This window comes from Odocoileus virginianus, chromosome 20, assembly GCF_023699985.2.
Source record: "Odocoileus virginianus isolate 20LAN1187 ecotype Illinois chromosome 20, Ovbor_1.2, whole genome shotgun sequence".
NCBI classification, from domain to species: domain Eukaryota; kingdom Metazoa; phylum Chordata; class Mammalia; order Artiodactyla; family Cervidae; genus Odocoileus; species Odocoileus virginianus.
In genome coordinates this window covers 56842380-56866358 of record NC_069693.1, presented here as the reverse complement: position 1 = coordinate 56866358, position 23979 = coordinate 56842380, and the positions used below count along the sequence as shown (strand labels likewise).

At 44.3% G+C, this 23979-nt stretch overlaps 2 protein-coding genes across 6 annotated transcripts in view; both read right to left on the bottom strand.

The window, feature by feature from the left end:
• The window catches only part of LOC110131387 (craniofacial development protein 2-like), a 37500-nt gene extending 33715 nt beyond the window's left edge, over positions 1–3785 (bottom strand). For 3 of the 4 annotated variants that reach the window (XM_070451531.1, XM_070451529.1, XM_070451530.1), the window contains exon 1: positions 3562–3784. In XM_070451531.1, coding sequence (XP_070307632.1) covers positions 3562–3625 — 64 coding nt within the window. In that variant the 5' untranslated portion in view covers positions 3626–3784. Of the gene's footprint in view, positions 1–3561 lie in introns of all 4 variants that reach the window. The other variant, XM_070451532.1, reaches the window with a different exon arrangement.
• A 5821-nt stretch (positions 3786–9606) lies between these two features.
• On the bottom strand, positions 9607–23420 carry TMEM170A (transmembrane protein 170A). 2 transcript variants are annotated; one of them, XM_020884002.2, is made up of 3 exons: positions 23083–23420; positions 15200–15370; positions 9607–12761 (listed from the first exon to the last, which is right to left on the bottom strand). In XM_020884002.2, the coding sequence occupies exons 1-3, from the start codon at positions 23213–23215 to the stop codon at positions 12631–12633; spliced, it is 435 nt and encodes a 144-aa protein (XP_020739661.1). In that variant the 5' UTR covers positions 23216–23420; the 3' UTR covers positions 9607–12630. The 2 variants fall into 2 exon arrangements, with proteins under 2 accessions (XP_020739661.1, XP_020739662.1); XM_020884003.2 differs by having other exon boundaries at positions 15269–15370.
• Between the last annotated feature and the right edge of the window lie 559 nt (positions 23421–23979).

Below are 23979 nucleotides of genomic sequence, written 5' to 3'. Positions count from 1 at the left end.
AGTACAATAGGCTAGCAAGAGAAATAAAAGCTATGCTTACTGAAGAGGAAATAAAAACTTTCTATACACAGATAATACTATTTTCAGGGGTAGGGAAGGGTAAGAGTGGCCTTGGAACTGTTAAATTCACTCGTGATTACATAACTATAAACATTTGTCAAAAAAATCACAGAACACTCTAAGAGTGAATTTTCCTGTACATAAGTTAAAAGTAGAAACATTTAGAACATTATTATCATTATTATTTGATAGATAAGTAGATGTATTTAGAGATACACATTCCATACACAGAATGCCGACCGTCTCCAAAGGCCAAAGTGGCCCCAGGGGATGGAGGCACCTTGGCAAGTGAGGGAGAGACACGACACAGAGCGCGGGCCGTCTCAGAAGGTGAGACGCCTAAAGCGTAATCACTGTCCACAAAGCATGAGATGCTCCACTCATGAAACAGAACATGATGCTATTTAAAAGTTTTCAAAAAATTTTTTTTCAAAATTAAAAATATCTTGATGCCCAACCCCAGTTACGAGGACAGCAAGAAAACAAAGCACACACTCCCCAGTGGCTTCTGGAAGCTTCTGGTCTACAGGGTCAAACAGCTGAAGGGTTGCTGACGTGCGACCAATCATACTGTGCTCTGACTGCTCCCAACACCTCCTCTAGAAACCTCAAAGTCACTGTGGAAAGAGCAGTCCACCTGGCCATCCCCAGTCAACAATCCCAATGCCAGGCTGCACAGAGAAGATGACGGACAGCTTGTGGAAAGAGAAAAAACTCAACAGAAGCACCTGTCCATAAGGTGTAGCAAGAGTCAATACATAAATGATGATGATTCAAAAAAAAAATAAAATGAAGAAAATTGTCCCCCCTAAATTTTTGTTTGTTTCTTGGTTTTTTTTTCCCCCCTAAATTTTAAGTTACAGGAGGACAGGAAACCACTGGGAAGTATCAGGAACAGAGACAAGATTCTATCAGTGACTAAAGACAAATTTTATGTAAATGAGTAAAAACTAGCAACAAGATTTCTTTAATAAAAGCACTGGAAACTTAGAAAATAATGGAGAAATACCTTCAAAATTCAGATTAAAAATTACAGAATACATGTAAAGTAATTAGCCTCCAACTAATAAAAATAAGTGGAAAAAAAAATTATAGAATACAGAAATTCCATACCAAACTATTAATCAAGCTTGAGGGTCACCTGGTTATTTTTAGATAGTCATGGTCTCAAAAAAAAAAGGTTTCTAACGTGCATCTTTCTTCAAGAAGTTATTTGAGGATTTATTCTTATTTTGGTGGACCACACCAAGAAAGAAGACATCATGGGACCCAAGAAAACAGGGAATCTAAGAGAAAAGGGACATAAACGAAACATCCAAAGTAGTGGTCACAATGGAAGATTTTAGGTTTCAAAACGATAAAACCAAGACACATTGGATGGAGCAGGTGAGAAGACAAAGACGGACTTCAAAATAGCGAATGATTATCTAATAAGTCTAAATATGTTGGGAGGTGATTTAAACAATTGTGAGCGTTTAGGATCAAATCAGTAGTAAGCACATAGATGACTAAACAACAACAAAATGGCAATTAACAACTCCAGAGAAAACTAGTGCGGGAAAAGCAGTAACTGCATATACCAGATGGTTCAGTCACATGAGGTTCACAAAGTCATTACAAAAAAAAAGAAACACTTAATAATAGTCTAACCCAAATTGACATAGGAACATTGGCAGGCTGGGGAAGTGGGAACAGTCTGAAGGAGAAAAAGCGTGTGTTGGCAGAGAGGCGAAAGACTCAAGGAGATGTTAAAAGACCACCTAACATGAATGGGTTAAGTAAACAGACAATGGAAATATCAAATTTTAAAAGAAGAAAGCAGTTTCTTCAGGGGAGGATGGACAGGGAGGAGGAGTGATGTAAATGGTTCAGTTGCAAAATAATTCTTTTAGAAATATTTGACTATTTTTAGCAGGCTCATGGTTAACTTTGATTAAAATGAAAACTAATTTTCAAATAATCATGCAGATATTTAAAGAGCTTCCCAGATGGTACTAATGGTAAGGAAACTGCATGCCAACGCAAGAGACTCAGGAGACCGGGGTTCCATCCCTGGGTTGGGAAGATCCCCTGGAGGAGAGCATGGCAACCTTCTCAAGTATTCTGGCCTGGAGAATCCCATGGACAGAGGAGCCTGACGGGCCCCCAGTCCATAGGGTCACAAAGAGCGGGACGCAGCACACACAATGCAGGCAGACAAGAATCTAACGCAGGAAAAAGAAAAAAAAAGAGAATCTAACACAGGAAAGGAGCGGGGAAACTATGGCAAGTCTTAGTTGATAATGGTAGCTCAGTAAGAGCCATACTGGTGACGGAGTGATCAGAAATTCATCTGCGCTGTAGCCTCAAACTGAATGTAATGATCGGCTCGACCAAAAGAATGTGAATGAACAAGGACAACTCTCCAGGCTTTTAAAAATTTTTTTATCTTGTCTGACCCAGTGCAACTGTGCCAGCAGATACTTCTAATGAGATGCGGGAGTCTGGGGAACGGGCAGGATGGCAGAAGGGGTAGGTATGGGTAACATTTTGGTCTGGATCTGTTTTAGAAGCCTATACACGTTGCCGAGCAGGCCCGTTAGGGACTCCTGGGCACAGAGGCCTTTTTGTCCCCTATTTCTTACAGACAAGACTCCAGTCTCCGTGACCTTCTCTCATTTCCAAACAGCAGAACACTTGCTATTCAAAGCAGGAATAGCAAAGAAACCACTTGAGGCAAGATTAAAGGACCAGAGAAGCTCACCACCGACAAACTGCACCACACCCTAATCTCGGCAGCAACCTTTTTGAAACTTTGCAGAAGAATACTAGACGGTTACTGCCTTGATCCTTTCTCACCAACTCCTGCCTGACTACACGACCTTTCCGTACTCACCAGGGAGAGGGGCGCAGTTCTTGACGCGCTGGCCCACCGTGTTGCCCTAACCCTCTGCCTGGCAAAAGTAACAAAGCCACTCTTTCCTTTTCCTCCAAAACTCGTCTGCCTATTTCTGTTCGCATGGTGCACAGAGCGCCAAGATTTGGGCAACACAGAAAAACAATAAAACAAAGGTCTATGGAGGGCTGAGTATAGAGACTGCAAAGAAGCAAAAGGGCATCATTATGTGAACTTTGAACCACCACATCTCTTTGGAGAACAGAAAATGACGTATCGGGGTCGTGATGCTAGCAATTCCCTGGGCACGGAAGGTCTGCGTAAGATGGCCTTTCAGAAGCGTTCAGGGTTGCTGAGGGTACGCGAACCCAACCGCCGCTAGCGGTCGAGCTCACCTGCGGATTCCCGCCCTCTGAGAGGGGGGCGTTGGCCGAACACGGCCCAGAGAAGCAGCAGCGGGAAAGGTCCCGGTACTCTAACTGGGGCCACCCGGCCGCCCGGTGCGGGCTCAGGGCCGCTTGAGAACCACGCCACCCTCCCACCAGGCCCACAGACGCCTGGCAAAGCGAGCCTCAAGCGAGGCGGGGGCGGGGCACGTCGCCTCTCGCCTCAGGAGGAGGGCTCACCCGACAGCGCAGAGTCCTCGTCCTCCTTCGAGACGGAGAAATCCTCGGACTTAAACTCCTCCATATTGCTGCCGCGCGGGGCCTACGGTGCCGCAGCAACCGCCTCCAACGGCAAAGCTCTAGGGAGACGGTAAAAACGCGGAGTGCGCGGAGACGACGGGGATGGCGGCGGCTCCAGCGGCGCGTGCGCACACGCAGAAACGGCGCTAGGTCAAGAAGCACCACTTCCGGGCCAAAGCCGCGGACCTGACGCTTATATGGAGGTCGGCGGAACGCGGGCTTCGTCCTGAAGTGGTGTATGCTGGGACTTGTAGTCTTCAGAGCTCAGCGGCTTTGATTTTAGTGTATCTGCTTAAGGGAAATTTGTTTTGCCTATGGGAACACAGCTGCCCTTCGTTAGTCACTGGTTGGTATTATTGAATTCGCTTACTTGTGAAAATAGCCACCCCCCCAAAAAAAAAATCAATATTCACGGTGCTTTCTGGGGTTATTTCCCCCGACATGCTCAGAGAGTGAAAATTTTAAGTTAACCAGTGGTGGGTTGTACTGAGGTTGCAGGCAGACAATTTGCCATCTTGCTTGAGCCCTCTTAGTGTAAATAAATGTCTTCTTCCCAGTCTCTTTAGTGCCGCGTTTTCTTTTGTTTTCATCTTTGTGCTGTCTGTCGGTGATTTCGCTGTTTAAAATGACCCCTGGGTGTGTTGCAGGGAGGAAGCCAATTCTGACTCCATGTTGGAAACTGTTTCTTTGACTTTAATGTCCGTCACTCCAAATCTTTGTTGTGACGAGACAAAAACCGAGGAGTATACACTCGCCTGACGATACTCAGTGGCTTGCCTGGAGGACCCTGCCTCTCACTTGACTGCAAACTAACGTGTCTTTGTTCGACTCTCCGAGAGGTAGTTTGTCCCTGCCCACCTGTGAATAGAAGAGATTAACACACCCCTTCTGAAGGCTGTACGTTCCCTCGGAGATGTTTTACAAGACGGAAAACCCTTCACTTTACTTCCCCACTGCATCTCCCTCTCTATTCTGCCTTGTGACTTTAGTTGCTCATTGCTTCTTTCTCTCTGATATATAAAAGAACCTGGCAAGATCCCAGTAAGATGGTTATTTTGATGCACTAGGCTGCCATCTTATCCGTCAGCTGGCCTTGCCTCAACACTTCGTCTCCCTGTCTCATTGACCTATCCTGCGGCGAGGAGAGCAAGCTTGTACTCGGCAACAAGCGAATTGCTGGGGTGCTTCCTAATGTTTTTAAGTGCAAGAAGGTTGTGATATGCCTTATGGAGAAAATGCTTGGGTTAAATAAAGCCTCATTCAGGTATGTTTTATAGTGCAATTGGCTGTGAGTTCAGTGTTAATGAATAAACTATCCAGTACATCAAAGGAAAAAGAAAGTCACCAATCTGTATCTGATGCTGCTCTGTAAAGTGCTAAAATGACATTCATAGTGTGCGAGGCAGCTATGGAAAAGATGGAAAAATGGCTCAATTTGTGGATTCAACCAATAAAACCAATGAAAAAAGTCTGGTAGGCAGCACTGTTGAGGCTGAAAGCCAAAAAAGTTTACCATCATGTTACCTGGAGTCAGAAAAATGTGAAGAAGCCCTTCTCTGCTAGCGCTGGCTGGGTTGCACGTTTCAAAAGGCCATATGGTGTCAATAATGTTAAGCTTGCAGCTGAGGCAAGTGCTGCAAATTAGGAGGCTGCGGAAGGATTCAAATGATGCTTGCTAAATATTATACAGGGAAAGGGGTATGTGAAAGAGCCAGTTTTAAACCTGGTGAAACTGGCTTATTTTATAAGAATGTTGGCAAAAGAACCTATGTAATGTGAATGGTCTCCAATGCCCCTGGCTTTAAATCATTCCAGGATTATACAACCCTACGTACGTGCACCAATGCCAAGGGTGACTCTAAGTGCAAACTCTTACTGGTGTACAGACCTTCAAGTTCACAAGCACTTAACGGGAAAAACGTGAATCATATCTGGTGCATTGGAGGTGGAACCAAAAAGGGTGGAAGGCATCTGATTGGTTCCACAGCTGAATCATATTAGAAGTTGAATACTATCCCCAGGGTAGAAACCTTGCCTTCAAGATTTTGTTAATTTTGGATGCCCCAGTCCATTGCTGTGAAAAACTCAAAAATGCCCACCCCAACATGGAAGCTCTCTACATTCCCCCAAATACTACCTCTCATCCAGCCCCTGGATCAGGGCATAATGAAAGCCTTCAAGTCACAGTATACAAGTGAACTTTATACCAAGACTTTGGAGGCTTTCAAAGCCAACAAGGAAACTACCATGATGGACTATTGGAAATCAGTCACTGTACATGAGGTGATTGATTATGTTGGAAACATCAAGCAGGTGACCATCAATTACTGATGGAAAAATGTTTGACTGGACTGCATGGAGAATTTCGAAGGCTTTGAAGGTGCAGCAGAAAGTATAAATAACAGTGTCAGAAACATAATGCATACCACATGCAAATAGGTGGAGAAGGTTTTGGTGACATGAGGAAGATGTAGAGGAAATTTTGGCAGAGAAAGCAATAGAACCCACCAATGAAGACTTGGACGAGATGCCAAAGCAAGGCAGTGTTGATGAAAACGGTGATGAAAGTCAGCCGAAGAGTCCAGAAATTGTCCCGCTTTACAGCAGTCAAAATAACAGAATGGAACTCCGCTTTGGAAAAAAATTTCAGTGACATGGAAGAGTGTGACCCTATGCTTGATCGAAACCTCAAACATAAGCACTTAACTTCTTGTGCATTTGCCCCCTATGTTGAGACACTTAAGGCAAAAAGCTAAGCAGACAGGGCCAACATAATTTCTGGAGTTATTTTGGGAAAAAAAAATTGCCCACTCCATCAACAAGTGCTGAGAGCCAAACCTCTGAGGTTGAACTGACAGATGTCAACCTGCCACCCTTTTCCTCATCTGCAGAATGAATGCCACCAACCTCTCCCTTTTTTTTGTGGGGTAAGCCAAGGTGGAGAGGCTTGACCACACGTGCACTGTGCCATTGTTCAGCCTGCAGCTCCATCAACCAGGAAGATGTTAGGTAACATTTTTACAAAATGTTAAACATTTAATCTTTATTTGCACTAATGTGCACTATATACTATGTGTTTACCGTATGAGTACTGTATGTGTAGCTTGTGTTTTTGTGTGTGTGTGTGTGAGTGAAGGGAAGAGTTAAAATAATACAGCCTCAGTGTTGTACAGGACACAATAATGCTGTCATTGAAGTAACTGTTTCATTAATACTACGTATCATTATTTGTAAGATATATCAAACACAGTGTCTTTGAACAGAAACATACATAAAACAAACCTATGTACTGATCAGTTGACAAAAATGGTAGGACCAGAGGCCCACAAGAACCCAATCCTGTATTTCTGCTAATTGAGTGTGCGTGGTAACATTATAGACGTAATTACAAGGAATGGCTGTATTCTAGAATTCAAACATCATCCACAAGGAATCCTTCATTCAAGTTAATCCATATGAAAGTACAACCATATATAATGCTTGTCATTTTGTGACAAACTGGGATGTACCTTTTGCCCTGTCCTTGGAGTCTCAGTCTGGGGAAAACACTACCCTGGCGTTCTTCAGTAGATTCTCCTCCAGCACCCCACTTCTCCCACTCATTTGTTCAGATTCAGTTTCTGACCACTGTAAGGGTAATGATGAAACTGTCTTCTCTTTGTCAAATTGTTTAGTAAAGAGGTCTAAAATTGGTTAGCAGCCCTCATCAAGCTTAAAAACATAATTTTTGGATTCATTTTCCATGAATTTAAATGTCATCAGCTGCGATATTATGATTTTGAAGAAATATACATTATCCCCAATGGCCAGTGATTTAATGCATCATGCCTATGTAATGAGGTCTCCACACAGCTGCAAAGGACAGGGTTGAGACCTTCCCAGTTCAACATGTGGAAATTCAGGGAGAACTTTGTCCCTTTGAAGGGGCACGAAAGTGCCACACACATACCCCATGTCTTGCCCTGTGCATCTCTTCCATCTGGCTGTTCCTGATTTAAATCCTTATGATAAACCAGTGATCTAGTAAGTAGTCTGAGTTCTGTGAGTCACTCTAACAAAATTAATTGAACCCAACTTATAGTCAAATCAGTCAGAAGCACAGATGTCTGGAGTTGGGGCTTGAGGATGGGGGGTTGGGGGTGGGTGGGGTGCTACTTCTAGGTAGTCATAATTGAGTTGAATTGTTGAACACCCTTTCTGGTGTCCAGTATGTTTGTTAGTGTGGGGAACACCCAATATACCACTTAAAAATTTAGCGATTTCAGCACATAATCCCACCAAGAATAGGCTGAAACTGAGCAATCCCTTTAGACAAATATTGGCCACAATACAAACCCCAACCCTCTACAAGTTTCCTGGTTCACTCTTATGATGTTGTTACCGAGTCCAAGCTCGCTCTGCTCACCGCAGGACAGGCCAGTGAATCCGAGAGACGAGGTGTTGAGGCAAGGAAAATGACTTCATTTGGAAAGCTGGCTAAGATAGCAGACTAATGCCTCAGAGTAACCACCTTGTGGGGCTCTGAATGCAAATTTCTGTTGAGTCAGAGAGAAATAAGCAATGAGGAACTAAAGTCAAGAGGCAGAATAAAGGAGAGGCAGTGGGGAACTAAAGTGAAAGGGTCCTCAGTCTTGCAAAACATCTCTGAGAGAAGGGCCAGCCTTTGGAAGGGATGTGTTGATCTCTTCTGTTCACAGGTGGGCAGGGTCAGGTTATCTCTCCATTAGCAGAACAAAAGCACTTGAGCTTATAGTCCGGCCGAGAGGCCAGGTCCTCTGAGGAGGCTATTAAGTATGATTGTAATAACAAGAGAAAGCCATAAAGAAATGTAGAAGACTCTTGAGAGTCCCTTGGACTGCAAGATCCCACCAGTCCATCCTAAAGGAAATCAGTCCTGAATATTCATTGGAAGGACTGATGCTGAAGCTGAAACTCCAGTACTTTGGCCACTTGATGCGAAGAGCTGACTCATTGGAAAAGACCCTGATGCTGGGAAAGATTGAGTCAGGAGGAGAAGGGGAGGACAGAGGATGAGATGGCTGGATGGCATCACTGACTCAATGGACCTGAGTTTGAGTAAACTCTGGGAGTTAGTGACGGACAGGGAGGCCTGGCGTGCCGCAGTCCACAGGGTCACAGAGTCGGACACAACTGAGCGACTGAACCGAAAGAAAAAAGCAACAAAGAGCGAGTCAAGAAGCAGTTTCCAACCCAGAGTCAGAACTGGCTTCTTTGCAAGGTTGTCTTGGCAATAATTTATGGGGTCCTTCTCTTCCCACCAAATTCAGCATCTTTAGCCTCTCCCCATAGTCTCTTCCCACTGTCCAGTCGTGGATTATCATCTTTTTGATAACAGAAGAGATCCTCTGTTGGGATACATAAGATATTGGAGGTTTCTTGCAGAGTTCTGCATCCTTCTAGGGAGTTACTCTATATCTTGACCGAAGTACTACCATTTCACGTAAGTGTATAAATACATAAAAATCATTAAGCTATACATTTAAGACTTGTGCACTTTATGTTATACCTAAATTTAAAAAAAGAGAGAGAGTGGATGGCTAGTCTCCTGCTACACTGTATGTCCATCTGCAATGCCTGGAACTCCAGTAGTTCCCTTAGGACCATGGGGTAAGCTACCCAAAGGGGACAATCCAGTGTGCTGAAAACGGCAGGGCAGAAAACGTCTTATGATGTCACAGAATACTGAACCAACCTTGGAGACCCTCTTCACGTGGACCATTGAAATGATACATTTTTATCACAAAGGGTTATCAGCTTTTAGCCATCGCAGTGTGAAACTGTACAAAAGCTTTTGATGGTAACATTGCACAGAAAGTGAAGTTAATAAGGCTCAAGTCTACATGTAAGTAGTGTTTAATCAGATCTTTGGACAGGAATTTTACCATAAACTAGTAAGCTGAACATAAAGGAAATACAGCTAAATAGATATGTTAACTACTAAGCTTAAAAAGAAAAACAGCACACTTCAGGTGGAAATTTTTATTACAAAAGCTTAAATTCATTGGCCACTGAAAAAGAAAAAGCAGTTCAAGTTCACAGAGTTGAGGGTAATCTTTCTTGATAAACATTTATACCAGAATTAGAAATTTCAGTAGAAAAATAAAATTTAAATAAGTTTCTGTGGTACAAAGATTTAATCAGTTTGACTGCAGCATTTAGTGAAATAATCTAATACAAAAAGTTAAGCTGACTTTACCACAAGCAGGGTAACAACGCACAAAACAGAAACGCAAGTACATAGAACCTTCTGTGTGTGGACAGCACCAGGACTTCAACTTCAGGAAATGATCTCCTAGGGAAGGTCGGTGTGCACTGCAGTTGTATTAAGAACGTCATTCAAACCAGAGCAGCTTTTGGAATCAAAAGCTAACATACAATTTAAAGACTTGGGAAACGTAAGGGCTTAAAGATAACTATTTGCATGAACTTCATCTCCCTAGTTTATACATTTCCTAGGTAATGTTCTGAATTAGTAAGTAGTACAATGAGACACCTTTGTCTTGGAATAGTCATTACTCTTTTGTATTGGATTTAAGTTTACATGAAATGTTTTTCTCCTAAAACCTTTATCTCAAAGAATTCAGAAATCAGCTTTTCATGGTTGGGGGTTTCTCCTTCCCACTAAAAGAAAAGTGGATGCATAGCTGGGGCAGGGATGGTTTCACATGTCTCCAGACAAGTCAGGAGTTGGCAAAACGTCCCAGAAGCTTTATGTGAAAAAATAAAATGTTCAACACAAATGCCAGTACTTTTTCATCTGAGCAACCACCCCCAAATAATTGTGCATTTGAAATGAGAAATTAAAAAGAAAAAGAAACCCTTAGGGGCAATCAACATTCCTTATAATTCAAATAGTTTCTTCCTAAAAACATTTCAAGCCACAAAGCTCAAGTTATATAAAGTCTATATTCATTTATTCACAGAATTGTTCACATACTGGGATGAATGAAACATTCAATAATCTGAAGATCCATTTTATATTTTAAGTTCTTAAAAACAGTGGATAATCAAACAAGAAACAGATGAAAACAAATACAACTTTCAAAATGCATTAGTTCTTTTGTCTTGGCTCTAGAAGTGAAGTAACCAAACATTTAAGTCATGGATCAATATGTTGGAAGATTAGTATTCGGAGAGAGAGGCCTGCAGACCACTAGCCCACGCTCGATTTGTGAAACTCCATCCAAAGGAATGTTTTTGGTGAGAATGCCGAGACATCTTTCAGTAGAGATGAAGGAAAATTTCTTAAACTGAAGGGCTACTTTTCAAAATCCAACTAGTGAACTGAAAAATGGAGTCTTGAGCTAAAGACATAAAAATTTGCTTGCAATAAAGATTTGCAGCATTGGAGAGTAATCTTGTTGGGGAATTTGTAAGGATATTTGCCTGTATACAACTCCTACAATTTTTCCCCTAGTTAGAGTGTATCTATCACTGTAATTTTGATAAGTAGTCTAATGGCCTGTTATTTAAAAGAAAATGTTCACTTACTTTTTGGGATCCTTTGTAATTTTTCTCTGTGACTATCCCTGGTAAATTGATTCTCCTGGCTATTTTTAATCGGAAGCCAAAGTGAGTGCATATTGCTTTAAATCAAACAGCACTGCACCTAACCTCATGGACAGGTAGCTTCACACTCATAATGAGAACTTCCCTTTTAAAATGTCAGATTTATATCAGAAACTATTTTGAAAACAGATAACAACAACTGTATTTCATACAAACCAGTTTATGTGGTTAAGGATAAAGTCAGATACTTAATTTTTGCAATCCTTTTTCTTTTGAAGGTCACAGTTTTTAGGCCTTTAGATGAAAAAAAAAAAAGCTAGGCATTAGAAGAAAAATTAAAAGAACTAAAATTGGGTTTAAAAAAAAAAAACTCTGATATAAGGATATAAATTCTCTTGAAGGGAAATATAAAGGGCACAGTGGAAGGTATATCTGAAAATTAAACTTTAGGCACTTTCTGGGAGTCATACCCAACACTGTAAAACAGGCTGAAGACCCACCACTAGATAACCACATTAAGACTAGGAAATCAATAACCCCTACCTAATTCCAGTTAAAGCTGCACTTTTACAATTTTTTAAGAGCCATAAGTAAACCAAAGTCACTAAAAATGGTAACAGAATGTTTAAAGTATCTTTCTGTGTGTGTGTCTCAATGTCCAAAGATATCCTGATCAATATGGCTGAGAATTTTCCATTCGAACTATCTAATAGGGCGTGTTTCCAATTAAACTAAATAAAATCAATAGAAAACAATGATAGGAAAAGGTGGTACAGGAGTTCTGTGGAAAAAATTCTCAATTACCTAGCTTATTTTGAGAGAATGTACAAAACAGGAAATTCACACATCTTAAAATATATAAAATAATCAGAGGTGAAAATAGTTCTCCATAAAATGTCACATCATTCAGGAGTTAGCTTTTCTTTAAATAGTGGAACTGAAGCCACTACTTGAGTTATAGGTTTTTGGTGTGTTTTATTTCTCCAAATTTGTTCTCAACGTTATGCTCAACCAAAACCTATTTGGCACTTACTGTCATGAAGATGTGGCAAGAGTTTGCCAAATTTTAATCAAGATTAGATCAAATAAGATTTGATCTATACTGTGCTCAGAAGTAAACCAGTATGTTCTACAGTTTCTCTGAAACAGGCAAGGCTGCATTTTTCTCACAGGACATTGTAAATTTCAATGTGAAGGATGCCAACAGAAGCACTGCTGACTGGGCTTGGGTAAAGATGCACCTGTAAAACTGCCTGAATTGAATATGTAAAAAGCAGAAAGAAAAGAAACTTGATTTTTTTTTTGGTTGAGAACAATGAGTCCAAAAAGATCTTTAATTCCTGGAACTTCAAACTGAAGAAAGGACTGAAGTGTTGTTCTTCATACCGTTGGAAGCGCTAAGAAAACGCTACATCCCATAATGCGTTCTTTCTGAGGGTTCTGTCAGACCCGTTCACCACCACAGCACAAGGGCGTGCGCTATAGAGTAGCTAAAATCCGTAAAAAGGAGACCACCACGACACAAAACGTCTGTCCAGCGCCCAGGGTGAGCGCTTCAAACGGAATCATTTCCTTTCCTGCTGCTCGGTACACTCCCGCAATTGCTGCACCTGTTCAAAAATTCAAGTGTGGTAAAAAATGAGAGGGGGGTTAATATAATCAGAAAAATATAGCACTTAAAACTCTAAGTAAACAAAACATAAAAAGACATTAAAAAATAAAACTAAGTAGAATGATCTATATTTTTTACATTAAAATTTAAACATTACAGAAATGTTTTTGTTTTCCCTATTCTTTTCACTGACTACTCTTGGTTTTAAGTATTCCTTATATGGTTTGCAAGTCACCAACAAATGCTTTTAGAAAAGGGACTCTTTCAAACTAAGTCTCCTAGATTTATTGAATAAAATCACCTGGAAGTCATAACCAAAATCACAAAGACTGCAATATTCACATAACCCAATTATAAACTCAAAACATCTCTTATTCCCCAGGCATGTAACAGATACCTAACAAATTCTTGGCAATAAATGATAGAAAATCCTCTGCATGAGGCTGAGCAAGAAATATTTCAGGAGCAGTCACAGGGAAACCCCACTCCCTCTTGTACTATACTCAAAATTCCCTTCAAGAAATGGATGGAGCGAACGCCCTGAATGCCCAGATGGTCCACTGCTGTGGCCCGGGGTTCAATCCCTGGTTTGGGAACTAAGATACCACAAGCTGTGTGGCACAGCAGAAAAATAAAAGGAGGGAGGAGGAAGGAGAGCGAGACCCTAAACCCATCAAGTTGCTATTCATTCAAAGGGCTTGAGGCGAGGGATACGCCGGGATTCCTTTCTATTTCCCATGTCATTCTGTTGGCCACTATAACTTCCTACAAATTGAATAAACAGAACAGACAGACATCTGTTTCTACTCAGGTACCCTGAATTGCTCACAGGGACTCAGCATTGTACTAAGAAAAGTCAAGAATCATTCATTTGAAAAGAACAGATAGATCCAAAGTTCCCAGATAATCTCCTGACCCCACCCCAAAATGCTCCAAACAAAATTCTCCTTGGTCAGAGAATACAGCTGGGGACACAAGACAGAAAGCACAAGCACGAAGCAGATTTTGAATAATGCAGGACGATCACACTGTTTCGATCAAGTGTCAACACCTTGTACCAATGTGATATGATGGTATATTAACCTATTTGAAGCAGAAGAAAGAACAGTGCGAGTGGCAATACATACACACTGTGCTGTTAACACTACCATTTGAGAGGCATGTGTTCCATTGGGCCTCTTTGTAATTTATCTCCAGAAAAAAGTGGGTTGGGTCAGAAGAAGCTTTGAACTGGCCCCAAAGTGGGATTTGGATGATGAAGGGAAGACAGTTAAAAGCAAACCAGAAGCAGCAGCAAAATGGGAAGGGAATAGGCTGTATGCACTATAGCCAAAGGACACAATTACTACTTGTTAGATATTCTGTTATGTGTTTTATATACACACATTATTTCATTTAGTCATCACACAGCATTGCTATTTTACCAATGAGAAATCTAAAACAGGTCCTGGGGGCTAATAATCCAGTAAGAAAACTGGAGCAGAGGCTCTCTAAAGATAGCAGTAGGTGATATAGTTAAAAATATTGTTTAAGGCCAGTTATGGAAACTCCTTAATGCAGACAGGAGAAAATTAGCCTCCCCACTGCCTTGTCACAAAAGTTCCACCATCTACAGAACTCAGAGAAACTAGGCCACCTTGTCCCCAAAAAAACCCCTAAAGTCAAAGAGACAGGGGAATTTCTGCTTGAAGTTCAAAGTTTAAAATCACAGTGAAAAAAATAATTACAAATACCAAGAAAAAAGTCTGAAAGCATATAACGAAATGCAAACTGTGGTTACCACGTAGGAATACAGTAATGGAGGATTTTTATTTTTGCTTTCTTATAATTTTTAATTTATATAAAATGTACATGCTATTTTTATTTTGTTATGAGCTTAAAAATATTCTCCTCCCTGTGACATGAACAAAAGCTGCACCCCCACCCAAAAGACACCACACAGATAAAAATAATGTATAATTATGAATGTTGCTCAAACTCTTATTCAGAAAACCCTGAGAGAGAAAAAAAAAAAAACAGGCATTTTTCTAAACAAAATTTCCTCCCTCCTTAAAATACCTACACCTGGATGAAGGGAAGTAATCGTCAACCAGATTGCAATGCCACAAATCAGTGAAGTGACAGCTGAAGAGAAAGGAGAGTATTCTCCTTTCAAGTCAAATATTCTCTTGGTAGTGGTCAAGATCACAAGACATATCTCACAAATCTTAACGTGGCTTCCCTAAAGCCATGAGACAAAATCGGACTCAGGAAGTCAAAGATGTTAGCCAAGTAAGAGGGGACTGAGGTGAGAAGAGAACAATATATTAAAAAACAGGATCTGCAGACCAAGAGCGCTCTTACTTCTTTATCCCACTCAGACATGTTTCTAAAACGGCTCCTAAAATTAACTATTCATATGAAACGTTTTGACTGTATTTTAAACGTCTAACATACTTGTCAAGATTCCAGCAGTAATTGGTCCCACGATGCCCATCAACAGGATGCTTACAGACATGAACCTACCATATTTGTGATGTCTGAGGGTGAAGAGGGCCAGTAATCCAGCGGGGACGTGAAAGAAGAGAGAAGTCACCAGTGCCCACAGGAACACACCATACCACATCTCTGCAAGGGAAAGCAAAGGAAGGGTGGATGTCACCAGCTTCCCCAGGGTGCTCACTACAAAGGCGCAGTCATTATACTCAGTTATTTCAATTTTAAAAGGATTCCGTTGCAGTGGCGGCTCATCAGTCGAATCTCCAAACACTGATGGTTTTGGAGGGGTCACTAAACTACGGCCCCCCTGTTTTTGTGCGGAAAGTCTCAAGGGAACACAGCCACACCCGTTCACTTAAGTCTTGTCTATGGCTGCTTTCAAGCTCCAAGAGCAGGGCTGAAACAGTGACAGAGACCATAGGACCTGCAAAGCCTAAAATATTTATAATCTGGCCCTTTACAGAAAAGGTTGGCCAACTCCTGACAAGCTACCCCTACTCCCAAACACGGAAGAAAAAAGTTCACCCAGGTTTGGAAATTCACTTACGTGACTTCCCTTTCACAAGGACAGGTGTGAGCAGCACCGACGGCGCCGTGCGTCAAGGCCCGGCCTCTGTCCGCGGCGGCTGCCGCAGAGGCTGGTGTGCACCCCGCTCCCGAGGTGCCACCCTCCCCGGGTGCCTGTCAGGCCCGGGCCCCGCTGCACGCTGGCCACTCCCACTGGGGCCTCCATGGACACCATCCACGGCCAGCTCACCCCCAACCCAGGAAATGGCGCCAGGCAGCTCCCCCACCTTTAATCCCCGAGTCCCCAGCAGCTCCTCCACAAGCCAGCTAAGGGACTCGGGCTGCCCTTACAGCCCCCCTGTGCACCAAGCTCTGTGAGGACGGGGGGATGGCAGTGCCCGGGGGTGGAGGACACAGAGCCGCCGCCCAGCTGACAGCCTTGCCGTCACGGGGCTCCCGCCGGAGACCCCAGGTTTGAGAGACGAGCTCTGCTCGCCACAGCAAGTCAAGGGCCCACTAGGGCGCGGCTCCTCACTGGCTGCAGTGAACCACGCAGGCGGTGAACTGGGGGGAAGCCTTCATCTGCCGGAGACACAGGAAGTTGGTAACTTTAGTAAAAGTGGGGCTGGACACTCAGGTGTGCGACCCAGCTGCCACGGATGAATCCACGTGCGGGAGCCCGAATCCAACAGGACCGTGGACTTGCAAGAGGAAGGCAGATTTCTCCCTGTGTGCCTCTCCTCTTTCTCTCCCCGCTGAGTGAGGACGTATCATGAGGACGGCCCAAGGAGGCCCTCAGCCTGACCGTGCCGGCACCCTCATCTTGCACTGTCAGTCTCCACCTCTGTAGGTTAAGTCACTCGGTCCATGGTGCTTTGTCCCAGCAGCCCTAGCAGACACCAACGCTCCCCTGTTCCCACTTCCCTGGGGCAAGGAGGCTTGCTGGGCTAGCAACTCACATCTCAACTTTTCTAAAAGCTGAAAGGCATGTGTGCAAACAGGATCCGGTGCAGCAGGCCGGCTGCCCCTGAGTCTCTGAGGGGAAGAAGCAGTGTGCACCTTCCTACAGCCCTAAGTCGCATCCTTTCGCGCTCCCACTGCCTCCACATTTTATATAGCATCACTTAAGTCACTCTAAGTAGGACAGAAAGGCTTTATCATGTTAGATGAACAGTACAATTTATAAAACGCTTTCAGAGGGATGGAAATAATACAGAACACTAATAGCTAAGGCAAACCTCAATCAATAAAACACTTTTAAAAAGCTAAGTGATACCCCTTTAATACTGCACCTTAATATGCCATCTATTTAACAGGTATTTATTGATCATCATATAGTACTTTTCATTTCCCTGGCTCTATACACTGTCAAACATCTTTGTCTATTTTACAGTATTTCCTTGTTCACTGTTTCACATAAAGTGCATTAGCTTCAGCTTTGTTTACTCTGGCAGCTAAAGTCACATCATTTCCCCATGGTGAAGAACAAGTCAGGTTATTAACCTGAAATAAATGTTATAAGGGGAAACCAGACTAAGCACTGGTGGCCAAAGATGCCCACATCCTCAACTCCAGAGCCTATGAAAATGCGACCCGACATAACAAAAGGGAGTGTGCAGGTGTGATGAGATTAGGCATCTTGCAATGGAGGGGGGGTGGCGGCTAGTATCTTGGATTTTATAGGCGGGCCTACTGTAATCAAGGATCCCTGGAAGAGGGTCAGAGTCAAAGAGATCTGAAGATGCTATGCTGCTGGCTTTAAAGATGGAGGAAGGTGCCATAAACCAAAAGATGTGGTGACCTCTAGCAGCTGGAAAAGACATGAAAACAAATTTTCCTTAGAGCCTTCAAAAGGAAGATGGCTCTGCTGACCATTTGGACTTCTGACCTCCAGGACTAATAGATCTGTGTTGTTTTAAGCCACTAAATTTGTAGTGAGTTGTTTCAATAGCCACAGCAAGCTAATACTAGTACTGAGAGTTCATTCATTCAGCAAATACTTACAGAGCCCATTCCATATGTCAGGCACGTCAGTGAACAAGAACAGAAATTTTAAAAAGACAGAGATCCCTGCCCAGAGAGTGCCTGTATCTTTAAGCATATTCTGCAGACTGGCGTTTGAGTTAAACAGAAGGGCCACACAGCAGACCTGTCCGGGGGGCTCTGTCTCCCTGGCCCCCTAGCCTCCACAGTCGAGTCCCCTCACTTCCAAGCGAGGGCTCAAGGCCAAACTGGCCCCAGTCAGCAGAGACAGGAGCGCAGAACAGGCGGGCAGAGGCCTGGCGCCCAGCCGTCCTTCCAGCCTGCCCCGCTCTGCCCCGTTACAGGTCAAACAACTGTGAGAACACAGTCGGCGCCTGCGTAGCCGGGGTTCCAAGTTGACCACCCCAGTCCTGCAACTCCACACTGGCCTGCCTAGATGCTAAGTGCCCATCGGCCTGTCTCTCCACACTGCCCACTGTGAGACCCCTCTCTTACCCACTCCCACCTACCTGCCAAGGGATCCATCTGTTTCCTTGTGAAATACTAATACAAATCTATCTGGCCTCTACTCCTGATGCCTAAAACCCTTGAAAATAATGGTGCTAGGAAAATCTTTTTTTCTAAGACTTAATCTGTGACCCTGGTTCCAGGAGTGTCTTTTGTTCTCATAAAGCAACTCTTGGTGGGCTCCTTGATGGGCAGTGGTCACCAGAAAGGCCAGGCCATGATTGTAAGCTTGGAACCTTCAACCCCACTCTCCATTCTCAGGAGAGAGGAGGGGGCTAGAAGCAAGTTAATAATCAGTCATGCCTAAGTGATGAAGCCTCCATAGATAATTCAAAAGTATGGAGTTCAGAGAGCTTCTGGGCTAGTGAAGACATCTATGTGCTGGGAGGGTGACCAACCCCAGCTCCAAGGAATAGAAGCTCCTGTGCTCGGGGACCCTTCCAGACTTCACCCTGCCGATCTCTTTATGTGGTGTTCATTTCCATCCTTTAACATCTTCGGGAACATATCAGTAACCTAGTAAGTAAACTGTTTTCCTGAATTCTGTAAGCTGCTCTAGCATTTTTAATCGAACAAGAAGGAAGACATGGAAACCTTAGCTGGTCAGAAACACATTCGAGAACCTGAACTTTGACTGGCATCTGAAGTGGGGGGTTGGGGCAGTTTTGTGCAACTGGGCCTTTACCCTGTCGGACTGGAGGCCAGATCCAGGCAGACAGTGTCAGAACTGAACTGAGTTGGAGGACACCAACTGGTGTCCAGAACTGCTTGGTGCGTAGAAAAATGACATCTGGCGCCAGAAGTGTTGTGAGCGCAGTGGCAGTGCGAGAGTAAAGGGAAACCGAGTTTTTTCGAGATATCCTTCCTCTCCTAACAAGGAGGACTGGCCCACCAGGACTCTCAACTGTAGCCTGCCACCTCTCTCCCGAGGCCACTGCCTAACTGCCCACTTATCCCTGGTTTCTGAGTGGGCCCTTCTGGCCTGCCTCAACCTTAATGGTCTCTTGGACTGAGCCCCGGCTACCTCTTATCTGCCCTAATCTGGCCTTTCATCTGTTCTCCACACAAAACCAGAAAGTCAGTGCTAATGGGGACAAGGTTTCTTGTTGGAGTGATGAGAACATTCTCAAGTTGCTTTTATGATGACTGTAAACTCTGCAAAAAATCATTAAATTGCATACATGAAAAAGAAAAAAAAAAAGTGAATCAGATCATCCTTCCTCTGCTCAAAAGCCCTGGAATACAGCTTCAGGGGATCTGACCTCACTCCCCTCCCGTCGTGCCCACACCGCCCCTCCCACTGCACTGGCCTCCTTCATGTTGCTGCAGCAAGCTCCCGTCCCAGGGCCTCTGCACCTGCTGCCCCTCGCCCAGAATGCCCGTCTCCGGACAGCTGCGTGGTAGTTCCTCATTCCCTTTCAGATTTCATCTCCGATGGCATCATCTTAGAGGGCTCCCTCATGATCTTAAGTAAAACAAGTATTCCACTTGACACTCAAGAAGTACCCCTTACTATCCCTCTGCCCAATCTTACACTGTCTGTTCCGTTTCATATTTTTATTTATTTTGCCATTTTGCAAGGCATGCGTGAACTCAGTTCCCTGACCAGGGACTGAACCTGAGCCCCCTGCAATGGAAGTGCTGGACTGCCTCCTTTCCATACTTTTAAATTTTGTTTTCTCTTTCCCCTTTAGAATGAAAGTTCTTTTGTTCTGTTCACTAACACACCTTTACTTGGTGCCTGGAAACCAACAGACACAAGATAGACACTGAGTAAATCTGCAGACTGGATGAGGAAATGACTGAGCTAAGTGTGACCTATTCTTGATTCCAGCAACGGCACAACCAAAACATTAGTGGGTTTTAGTTTATCAGAAGGTACACTCTGGGGAATTCCTTGGTGATCCAGCAGTTAGGACTCTGTGCTCTCACTACTGAGGGCCCAGGTTTGATCCCTGAGTCCAAGAACTAAATTCCCACAAGGCGTGCGGTGTGGCCAAAAAAAAAAAAAAGAGAGAGAGAGAAGATATACTTTGATATTGAAAGTATTAATATAATGAAATTCATACCTTTAGAAAGTGAATCTTATTCCTGATACAAGGTGGGGAGAATAATTTGCCTTTCTCAGCATTCAGATTTGTTAAAAATGACCACCAAAGAAATTTGAACTACTTGGAATAAGAAGGGTTAGGCAGAAACCTAAAGGTCTAAACTGCAAATGCAGATTTAAGAAAATCAATTCAAAGCTTCCTGACAGCAATAAACCAGAGTATTTCAGAGCAATGACTTTGCCATACTGAGTTGGCATAAAATGCAAGTAACCTCTTCTGTGGGGCCCAAATAGAAACAATTCCAGAATCAGGACAATAAATGAAATTCGTGGTCAGCAGGTTTTGGTGCCTCAGAAAGGATTACACTTTATGTACCTATTGAATCCGTCATTCCAGCTAAAGAAGAGGCACAACAGGGAGGTTACATGTTTACCCGTGTGTTTACACATCACATTCCAATCAACTTGTGTCCACGGGCCGTGCATGTTTGTAACTCCAGCCCAGAGTCTGCACTTGATCAGTAAATATGTCCTGCATGAATGAGCCACGGTGATCACTACACCCAAGTTATATATCCACTGAAGTACCCATAAACTCAAGTACAGACTGCAGTTTAATATTTCAGAACAATTCCTGAAAGGAAAACAATATGCTTAGCTACAGATTCTCTACTATAACATAGTAAAACTACTGTCCCAAATCCACTTACCTCAATCTTTTTTTTTAAAAGAGGCAGCTGAAAGCCAGAGAGACTGAACAAAATGTTCAGTTTCAAAATATCACCTCACATATGACTTATTGATTAGGTAACCTTATAGTGGAGAGATCTGATAAACACCATCTTCACCAAATGATTAAATTTTGTGTTATCAATAAAGGGACAAACTGACATGAAATGTCTCCTAACGTGGTGCTCTGGGAAGTAGACATCACCTATGTACATCATCCTGAACAAAAATGTTTAATCTGAATCTAATCATGAAGAAATAATCAGATAACTTAGACTACAGGACAGTCTATGAAACAGTTAGCCTGCTCTTCAAAAATGTCAAGTCTCGATAAACTGAAACAAAGATGGAGGAACTATTCTGGATTCAACAACACTAAAAAGACAACCATATGCCATGTGTAATCCTTCATTGGATCCTGGAATTTTAGAAAAAGGTATAAATGGCATTATTCAAACTGAGTATCTTTCAATAAGGCCTATACATTAGATAATATACTACCGATGTTAAATGCGTTAACACATTCCAGTGCAATGTGTTTTTCTAGGCTGTGGCAGAAAATGTCCTCATTTTAAATGATACATGCTATAAAGCATTAGCTGTCAAGCGCCACTATTTGTGTAACTTCCTTTCAAAAGGCTCTGCAGAAAGTAAACATATTATGTACACGCATATATATACATTTAGACAGAAAGCAAAAGAATCGAAATGTTAATAATGAACCTAAGTAAAGGGTATATAGGTATCTGTTACACTATCATTTCGAGTTTTCCGTAGGTTTGAAAATTTTCCAAATAAAAGAGTTGTGAGAAAAGTAACCGACCAATCCGGTCCAGTAGAGCCTTCAGACTGCATGAACGTTTCATTTTCTGAACATGGTCTCCAGAATGCCATGTATTTCTATTGTCATTGTCAAATGTGATCTTAGTATCTTGTGATACCTTTCGCCAGATGATCATTATAGACATGATTTCAAGCTAACACCCGCGTCTGCCTCAACGTGATTTTTAATCTAATTAACTACTTCACAGACCTGTAGGGGACAATACTAGAAAGGTAATACATAGCAAGTCCCTGGTGTCCGCTGAATGGCGCCTAGCAGTCGCTGCCCAGCGGATGACAAATCACAAGTGCCTTGTTTACCAGTTTTAACTGTAGTCAGTAATCCAACCCTCCTTCCTTTGCAGGTCTCAGGCCGGTTCTTGTACAGTTTACTGAGTGAAAGTATCTGTCAGCTTTGCTGGAGGGCCCTACCTCACCCTTCAAACACCCCTGATCTCAGTCTTCTTGCCTTTAAAAGGACCAACACATAACCCTACTCTCCACTCCAAAGTTTTATTTTCAGCCTTGCCAAGTAATTTTTCCTCCTCTCGTTTTCTGAGCCCGATAGCTTTCTATCTCGATTACTAAATTTGAAAACCTCTGCTCTCAAGCCCAGCCGAGATAAGTGGGATAAGAATCAGAAAGGAGCCGTGTCGACGTTCTCGAACACAGGAGTCGGAGACTCGGCAACAGGTTTCCAGAAAGGGATTCCTAGAAAGAGAGGCTGGCGGAGAGGGTGCATCTGGACGTGGGTGGCAGCGATCGGCAGACAGCCTCCTGGTGCAAAGGCTGGGCTACCTACCCTAGGCACAGTGGGTGCCTGAGTTCTGACCGACGGCCCTCAGACCGGCCGGGACGACGCACCGTCCGAGGCAAGAAAGCCCAGAGGCCGGGGCGAACGAAAGGTGCTGAGATCACCCAGCGCTCCCCCCCAAGCCAAAAGGAGGAGATGACCGCCTCCCGTGCCCCAGACGAGGAGGGGCGGCCGCCACCAGGGCGCTGCCGAGTTCCCGCCTGAAGCCGGGGCGTTTGGGAACTCCAGAGAGCAGGACGAGCTCGGGGGGAGGCCGAGTTCCCCTCACCGACGGGGCCCACCACGGGATCGGGGTGGCCCGCCCGAGGGGCCCGCGGCGAAGCGGTGGGGGGAGGCGGAAGATCTGCCGCCCCCAGCTCTCGGCCGACGGAGAGCCGACCCCTCCCACAAGGAAGTCAGCCCCGGAGCGCGGCCGCAGAGCGGCCGTACCTGGGAAGGAGCAGAGCGAGGTGGAGTTGGGGCACAGCGTCCCGTTGCCCACCCGCGGCACCAGCTTCAGGCTCAGGATCTGCTGCAGGAGCCCTGCCGACGCCCCGCTGCCGCCGCTCCCCTCGCGTTCCATCCCGCCGCCATTCACCGCAGAGGGCTGAGGGAGAGCGCCCGAGCGGCCGCTGAGGGAGAGGGCCCGAGGGGCCGCTGAAGGAGAGCGTCCGAGATGCCGCCGCGGCGCCTGGTCGCGTACCGCTCGCTCCGCTCCCCACACCTCCGCGGCCTCCGCGTCACCTTCGGCCGCGGCCCTCTTCCTCCTACCCCAACGGCCCTGCCAAGTGACGGCTCCTTCCTCCAATCACAGGGCGCTGCCTACGACAGGGGCGGGGCGAGCGTCGTTCCCGCCCCTGACGTTGCGTACGGCTCTCCGAGACCTGTTCCCCTACGGGCTACGCCCCCTACTGGAAAAGTCGCTCCTGCTCTGGTGGGGCACGGTCGGCTCGGTCCTTTTCTACAGCGCCACCTAGAAGAAAGGAGTGGGACTACATATAGAGAGGGAGAAGGGCTTTCCATGCGGCGCTAGTGGTCAAGAATCTGCCCGCAATGCTGGAGACACAGGTTTGATCCCTGAGTCGGGAAGATCCGCTGGAGGAGGGCATGGCAGCTCACTCCTGTATTCTTGCCGGGAGAATCCGTTGGACAGAGGAGCCTGGCGGGGTGGCGGGCTATACAGTCCATGGGGTAGCAAAGCGACTGAAGCGACCAGTCATACTACAGCACAGAGGAAGGGAGGGAGGTAGATAGACGGATGATAGATTATGGTTAGATAGACAGGTAGACACACAGAGATAGGTAGGTGGGTAGAAAGGTAAATACCTACATACATATGCATCTGGC